The sequence below is a fragment of the Daphnia pulicaria genome, chromosome 2, assembly GCF_021234035.1.
Source record: "Daphnia pulicaria isolate SC F1-1A chromosome 2, SC_F0-13Bv2, whole genome shotgun sequence".
NCBI lineage: Eukaryota > Metazoa > Arthropoda > Branchiopoda > Diplostraca > Daphniidae > Daphnia > Daphnia pulicaria.
In genome coordinates this window covers 4,797,361-4,805,880 of record NC_060914.1, presented here as the reverse complement: position 1 = coordinate 4,805,880, position 8,520 = coordinate 4,797,361, and the positions used below count along the sequence as shown (strand labels likewise).

Below are 8,520 nucleotides of genomic sequence, written 5' to 3'. Positions count from 1 at the left end.
CCTGGAACAGATGGCTGTTGACGTTTAATACGCGGGATTCCAACCCCGCTGTAGCACCGTTTGGTGCAAATATTTCGCGCAAATGGTTCCAAGCGAACATTTAACCCCATTGGCTCTTTCACCGTTCGGGTGAGTTATTTTCATTTATCACGGTACATCCAATCCCTCTAGTAGCATTAAAAAAGGAACGGTGTTTTTTTTTATTTCTCGACTGTCATCCCGTGTTCATCGTTCGCGTCACGTCTTGTTCATCGTCTGTTCATCTGAGTCCCTCCCTCCAAATCTAATCTTCCCCACGGCCGTAACGTAAACCACTCAAAAACCCTGTAGTCTAAACGTACATTTAAGAACACAGCATTGAAGTTTCACTAGAACAAATCCATCTCATGATTGATGAGACTCGTGGCTTCTTCATAGCTCGGCGGTGATTCCACATCTGGTTCACTCGTTTCCAGAGCAGCAGTTGCGTGTTGCTGGTGATGATTGACGACGAATTGGGGGGGTGGGATTATTAGACGAGTCGACGCAAATGACGTAGAGCCCTTCGGTAAAACGCTGGCCTATCCCACCCAACTGTTGCACATCTCCACTGTTGAGTCTTGGAGCCACGACTATGCCCATTGGCCTGGAAATAGTCGAGCGGCATCCAAGATCCCAGCATTGGGTGATTACAGTGGGTGCTCAGGACATTTACTCAGGAAGCAGAGACTTTTCAAAATGAAAATAACCACTGCCACAGCTATTCCTAAGGCTATATTAGACCAGCAAACAGGAGCTCCATTCTTGACTCGGATGAATGACCTTCATTCAAATTTCAAATTAAATGGCAACATGGATTTCAGTGATGGCAGACAATCAAGTGTAAATCTGCTGTTTACGACATTTACGTCTATGTAACAGCCCAGGTAAAAAAGTACTGCCTTGCACTGTAATAAAATGATAGTTTATTTAAGTAAACTATCATTTTATTGTAGTGGACCCAGTAAAGTAGAAGTATCGCCAAGTGGGCGTATTTTTTTTTTGTTTCAATGTCAATATTACTAAAGACACACTGCTATATCACTGGTAGCCACTATTTTCCTACAGGCTTACTTTGTTTTCAGTAGCGGCCACTGTACTTTTACTGGCGCATAACTGCTGTTTAACTGCAGTAGCCACAAATACCACTCTATTTTTACTGAGAGACACGAGGCACACTGAGTTTTACCTAGTGGCCACTGTACTTCTACTAACTCACACTGATATGGCGTTTCACTGTTTTGATAGGCCGCCTACTTATGAATAACTGTTCATATATTTCATATAAACCAAATTTACTAGGCAAAAAAGAATGACAAACCTGTATATATATACAAAAATGAAAAGTTTATTTCGATGCAACACATCCATTAATCTTTTTCAAACCTAATGTCGTTTTTCATACAATACATTTCATTTTCACAAAGAAGAAGAAAAGATTTGGAAATGACATCCTGTGGGATTATTGCCTTTGTTAGGGAACGAGAGCCGTTACGATTGATTTTTGATACTACAGAGCCCAAATCGTTCAAAGTGTGCTCATCAAGTATAGGAAAGTGTCTCTTAAAAGGAATGTTTTCTCCAATAAAGACATAGAAACTTTCAAGAGAATTAGAGCGGTTGGATACCCAGCAAGTACGTTCATCAGTTGCACAAGTGCAGTCAAGACAAATTTTGAAAATTTTTAGAATATTGTAAGTCTTTCCATCAAGACAATTGATAACAGAGTTGTTACGTTTGAAACGCGAGGAATAGGACATACAAGAGAAGATTTCACCGTTGGCCGCAAGCCTTTCATAACTCAAGCATGCCGTGCAAATCATTTGTTTTCCTAATCTGTTTTGAATTGAATTGACGTCTTCTGGTTGTAGAAAATTTTGTAGACTTTTACCCAGCCCTCGGACTGTACGATTTCCTGACAAGGGAGCGTCTAATCTATGATACATTTCTTTAACCAAGTCTTCCGCAAACGGAATATGAAGTTTAGCGTAGTCGCGAGCGTTTGCCTTCTTCAAAACGGAAGAGAAAATTTGTTTTCCTATCTGTGTTGTCCCGTGACAAGCATATTTAAGTGTCCCGCCTATATCTTCGTACATGAATGCCGAATAAGCCCATGGGCACCCCCAATAAGTCACAGAATCTACAACATGTTGTAACAGGTGAACGTTATAACTAACTTGATCTTCCCCATACAGCAACTCAACTTGAGAAACAAATTTAAAAAAAAGTTTACGAACTACTTCAACGTCTTCACGAGAAATATTTTTCTTTAACAACATGTGCATCCCTTTAACCAGAATAAGCCAATGTTTATAATACTTGTGAGGCAACAAGTGTCTCAGTACAACTGGGCTGTAAAATAAAAGCCAAACTCGAAACTCACTCGCTTTCCAGATGAGCCGGTGATCAAGAGATCGCAAAACTCGGCGAATTTCATCAGGAGGGCAAGCAGTTAAGATTATTTCGTCTATGAGCTTGCCATTTTTGATGTGAAAGGGTTCGTTGGTACTAGTTAACCAAAGATTCAAAAATTGCTTGACTATTCCAAGCAGAATGCAATGCATATAATCTGGTACTACACCTTTTATGACATCAAAAAAGGGAAGCAGATACAATAACGACATCCCTTTCACCCCACCTACATGTTGGGTGAGTGAAAGGGTTGCAGTTTGGGCTTGTTCGTGGGATTTTTCGTGACTTCTGTTTGGGGGTAAAGGATGGACAAGGGGATACACTTGAACAGTGCCGTCGCCCTTAGCAACACGTTTGCCCTCATGCTCACAAAATCCGCAACCATAAGAGCCATTGTACTGCATGAAATTGGTTAACATGGCTCTAGCCGGAGCATCGGCAACCAGCAAAGGGAAGGCTACTTTTGAAATGTGATTTCTGCCAGAAAAATCTTTCCATTGAAAGCCTTTCTTAGAAAGTCGTCGAGCTTGAATTATGAAGGGCTCAAGAAATGTATCGACGTTCGGCTTTTCATTGCCAAACCACAGGCAGCAAATAACGATATGTTTTGCCTTTTCATTATAGTTTAGTTCATTAATAGACAGTAATAAAGGCCATACAGAGAATTTGGAAGAATGGAAAATTTTCACGCCGTCGGTGTTAACTGTCACTGAAAAATTCCCGTCTTCCAATAAAAATTGTTTTAGTTTTTCTTCTCTATATAAGTCTCCCGTATATATTTCACCTAACATTTTCCCATCAGAAAAAAGGCCATCCAGCTTGCGTGCGGATATTTTGTCGCCAACGTCATGCGAATCGAAAATTTTTCGAAATTGTTCTTCCAACGAGCCCACCAAAAAATAGCAATTTTTTTTCGCAAGTTCTTTAGTTGACATTGACAAATTACAGGTTTTACAAGTTAATGTACCCTCACTCTCTCCCAGATAACTGGAGCAGTGCTCGCAGTAGTAATGTAGAGTTGCAGCACTTGATTTGATATCAAAAATTTTTTCAAATAAGTACCGGCTTTTAGAGAGAACGGATGGCACAAGAAGGCTTAGGAGTTGCAATAAATCGGTCAGAGAAGACTTAGTTAAATTGTGTCTTAGGAAAAATGCCATAATTAATGAAAGCAACTGGCCTTTTGAAAGATTGGTATCAGAAAATAGAGGTTCCTCTGACACCGGTTCCTCTGACACCGGTTCCTCTGACACCGGTTCCTCGTCCCCTACGTCTTCGCTCGTAACATTTTCATACTCTTCTCTTTCTGCCGATCTCGGGGGATTCTAAGTTACAAATTACGAAAGAAATAATTAAGCAAATTTGCCGAAACGTACTGATTGCACTGTGGTGCATTAAAGTTATACTTCAGCAGAAAAATGTTCGTTAGAAGAAGAATTTAGGCCTACAAGCTCTTCACCACCCCCAAACTGAGTTTCGTCTTCCGTATATTCATTGTGTTCTGTAACATTGACAAATGAAATTTTTTATTTCAGTTATAACATTTAGCTAGTAATATGCAAGCTTACGGTGCATTCCTTTAAGTTTCCAGTTGAAAGCCGTCGATCTTGGAACATCCCTCACTACTCCGTCGATAGATCTTTTTCGCCAAAGACGATACGGCCCTCGAGGTTGATTTTTATTCATTTTTCACGACACAAATCGTTCACTTTAATTATGTTATTCGTTCGAGTTATAATAAATTTTCACGCCACGAGTTTAAAGGAGCAGACGATAGAAAACCGAATACACAAAACATGCTCATGGCTCTGATGCCATGTATCACATGCGTATAAACTAAGATAAGCAATAAATTCTGGTGTTTCCATGTAAATGCTGAAATTTCTAACGATACTATAAAAAAAATTTTTTTTAATCAAACGAAGCTGAAAATTGAAATTATTGGCCGAAACATTTGATAATGTCACCGCACCGCCACCACTGTAAGCTTCCGTCCACGAAAGGAAGTCTCAAATAAACGCCCCTTAATAGTGAAACAACGTGCAATTTTTCCATCTTACTTGTATTTTGTGATTAAAAAAGCGTTTCGGCGAAATTCAGGATAAATTATGCCACAGTTTGGTGAAATAAAGAAATTTATCTTGTTTTTGTACAAGGGACAAAAAACAGATATCTTGCTGGTGGGCCAAAAGGAAATGTTTTGTGATCCTTACGAAAACGAAACATTCATTTCTTTTGAAGATTCTGATTTAAACATAAATTGGAAGGGGGTGGCTAAACGTGGTAAAGGCAATATTCCACCGGGAGAAATGAAAATCAGAGTTCTTCTAAGCAACGGTATTCCATAATTTTTCAAAAGCCGTGCTAAACGTTTTGTGCTAAACTTATTTCTCTTACAGACAGTAAAGAATACTTGGAAAGTATTTCTCAATTGTTCAACACAAAGAAAATATCCCTTGATGCAATTGTAAAGTTGCACACGGAAAATGATTACCAGAGAATGTCAACAAATACAAAGATAGAAAAGGATGAGGCAACCAATTGTGAAGATGCTAACGTTGAGGGACAGTGTGGAGAAAGCGACGATGACAAAGATGCCAAAGATAACGGTGACATGGACGAAGAGGATGATCCTAGGGAGCTGGTTACGACAGACAAGAATCAAAATGTACTCCCAATTAACCAACGCAGCGCTGTGCGCAAGAGACAGGCGCCATCCAGACTTAATCTTGAAGCAACACAAATTAATGTTTATGAGGATTTGACAACAAGTAAAAAAGCTAAGCCAAGTAGTAAACAACAGAAGGAAATTATGAGCATAGCCCACAAGACAGCTTCTGATCGCATACTATCTCTTGTAATTAAGTTACATTCTATACTGTTTAAAATTTACCTATGTTAATAATATTCATTTACTTAGGACCAATTAAATGACTCCTTTGATGATGCAACAACTGAAAATGACGTAAAAGGGCATAGTTCACCGCAAGGGAAGGACATGTTGGATTCAACCTTGGCAAAAATACTGGTAACTAAATTACATTTTAAAAAAGGCAAGTTACAAAACATAAGAACATTATTATACTTAGGTTGAATGCACCAACACTCCTTTGGGCAAGCAAAGCCCTGTTTCAGTGGGACGGAAAGACAACAGTTTAAAAAGAGCTGATTGTGGCAGCAGTTGCTGTCAAGAAAAAGATGCTATTATTGGCGAACTCAAGTTGGAAATCAAATTTCAAAAAGGTATGCACATATTAAACACTATCATCTGTAAACGTTCACTATGTAATATTCCAAACTTTTCAGATCTCAATAAGACGTTATCAATGCAGACGACTGTTTTGACTGACGTGAGGAAGTTGTTATTGAAGTTCAGTAGCCAGCAACTAATATCTACACCTAGCCAGCAACTAGCTCCACCTAGTACGTCTAACAGCGGCAACTTTTTAAATTATGCCAACCAGTCAAGCACATCAGGCGATTTGACGGGCCATCCGAAATTTGTTGGGGGAAACTGTGCTCAGATGCCAAACTCAGAAATGTCAGATAAGATTGGCAGCGACTCATTGGGAGATACGTTATCCACGATCGAGGATGAAAGTGATGGCCAACTTTACGATCACGTAAGTTTAAAGACCTCTCTAATGCACCAATATGATACTCATTCTAAATGCCGTTATTTTTGCAGAAAAGTTTTCCGATACCTGAAACTGTAATGCGTAGGCTGTTGAAGGGTCCCGTCACCCACTTTGTTTCGCACTTGATGGACAAGTTGTACACGGATCAGTACCTAGCGACCCATAAAATGACCGATATGGGAGGTAGCGGCGTGGGAAGCAAAAGACTTGCCATGAACAAACATGAGCTTCAACATATAATTGGTGACTGGCAGTTATTGGGATATTTTAGCACTTAGCTAACATCCTTTTTTGTATATTTTAAAAATCAATGTTCTTTTCCTTGCAGATAGAGTTCTAGATTGCGGATTGGTTAACCTGGATGGGTCTTTAGTAAATGAAAAAATGGTAAAAAATGCAATCTCTCGCAAATTCAATAATTCTCGTGCTAAGTAGACGACATTGTATTTTTCCTTTTCACTATTTCACTATGACTCTTCCGTCAACGTGCTGTTTGTTGTATTTTATGAGTAAAATACAATTAACTGAGCTATATATATATTGTACCAAGCTTTCTTTTACTGCATTTATACTACAAATTTACCAGAGTGTTACTATTGTAAAATTACATATTTACTGATATTTTATTAGCTTTATATTGCAGTATTATTGTGCTACACGCACTATATATTTACGGTATTCTCACACTATTACTGCGGAATTACTGTTATAATATTTTACATTTACTGCATTTCATTATAAGTTTACTAGGGTTTCACTTGAAATTTACTGCTTCAGTACTGTTTGCTTCATTAAAACAAATAATCTTCTGCTCTAGTATTTCTGTAGTATTTTCAAAATTTTATTGTCATAATACTTGTCCCAAAATCCTTCAGTATTACTTGAGTTTTCTCATATTATTACTTAAGTACATTTTAAGTACTTTTTCACCTGGGTGTACTGGAACTAGGTCACTTGAACTATCTGCCAACTGTGGTAAATATACGCCAACGAAGTTATCATTCGAAATGAAACGAATAAATTGTGGTCAACATGTCAATAGTAAAAAATGGGGAGCTTACAAGTTTTCACATTATACGACACATCAACTTGTCTTGTTTTTCGCTTTTTTAAGGTTTTAAACTACCGCTAGATGGCGTTTTGAAGAAACTGGATTTTTTTGAAAAATTGTTAATAACTACCGCAAGATAGAGAGCTGCCGTTCACAATGTTATTTGCTTCAAAGGTTTTTGCGCTTCTCCATCCGAGCCACCAACGACTTGGGTGGAGTGTAGATTGCGCCCTGCGGACGAATGACCAAGTTAAGACGTATTTCTCGGAGGAAAATCCCGTTAGGAGCACCGCCAAGGCGGGGCCGTAACGTCTGCCAACTCGCTGGCCGCACTCCAGTTCATCTGATCTGAACGTGACAAACAGAACTTGGGCAGTTCCTTCACCTTATTCTTTCTGCCTTCGTTCGTGAATGTTGACTGTTTACGTTGAATGTTAACAATACGACTGACAGGCCTCAACACTACACGACGCTCAGGAAACAAAATAGAAATTTTTTAAAAGGAATAAATATGTGATGATGCCATCTGGCAACACGCACCCGTGGGCTCCATATATAGGAGAGGACCCCCTCCCTATGCCGGTCAGTCTCAGTCAGTCTCTCTCAGTCTCTGTCTGCTCTTCATAGAGCACTGGTCATGTCAAATACACTGATCCGAGCCGCAATCTCTCTCTCTCTCGTTCTGACTTCATCACAAAATGGACAATTTGGTAGCGGGAAGTGTAGTTGCCATGTAGCCAAGTGGTTCTTTTTCAATGCGATTTCGAATGAATTATATATACCAGGGGAATGGACAGAGCTCTAGACTCCGGTCTTTAGCTCTGGTTTCACTTCACCTAGGCTAACGAAGGGAGCTCTGATCTCAGAGCCTAGGGAAATAAAAGGGTTGAGAGCGGCGAAAGGAAAGAGATGAAGCTCCACCCCCAAGGTGGAAATGGACGAAAAAGACGCTAGTTTTCGCCAAAAACCCTAAAATTAGAATAATTAAATGAGACAAACGAAAAATAACACCTCTTGCATTGTTATACATAGCATAAATCAATATCTCCTTTATATAATTATGAAAACGGCCTGTGAAAATATTCGCAGCCGGGGAAGATTTTGATTTTTAAAGAGGGGAGGGTATCAAAACTTTGTCCTTTAATTAGTAACCTTAAACTAAATATTTAAAAAAAATAAAGTAAACCAAAAGATAGCCCGTGAAAATTTGATTAAAACTATGCATCTAAAAAAATTAGAATATAAAAAAATGTGCCTACAAATTAAGAAAAACAAAAAACCCACGGAAAAAGTGGACTACGGCAAAATGAAAAAAATCAATTTTCATTTCGCTGTATTTTAAAAACTAATTGTCCAAAATGGGCGAAATTTGGAAAATAAATTGTTTAGGGCGTTGATATA

At 38.7% G+C, this 8,520-nt stretch overlaps 1 protein-coding gene across 1 annotated transcript; it reads left to right on the top strand.

The window, feature by feature from the left end:
• Nucleotides 1–5,005: 5,005 nt before the first annotated feature.
• Nucleotides 5,006–6,503, top strand: LOC124326950. The gene is made up of 6 exons (XM_046785663.1): nt 5,006–5,287; nt 5,351–5,458; nt 5,520–5,673; nt 5,737–6,053; nt 6,119–6,311; nt 6,397–6,503. The coding sequence occupies exons 1-6, from the start codon at nt 5,045–5,047 to the stop codon at nt 6,501–6,503; spliced, it is 1,122 nt and encodes a 373-aa protein (XP_046641619.1). The 5' UTR covers nt 5,006–5,044.
• Nucleotides 6,504–8,520: the final 2,017 nt, after the last annotated feature.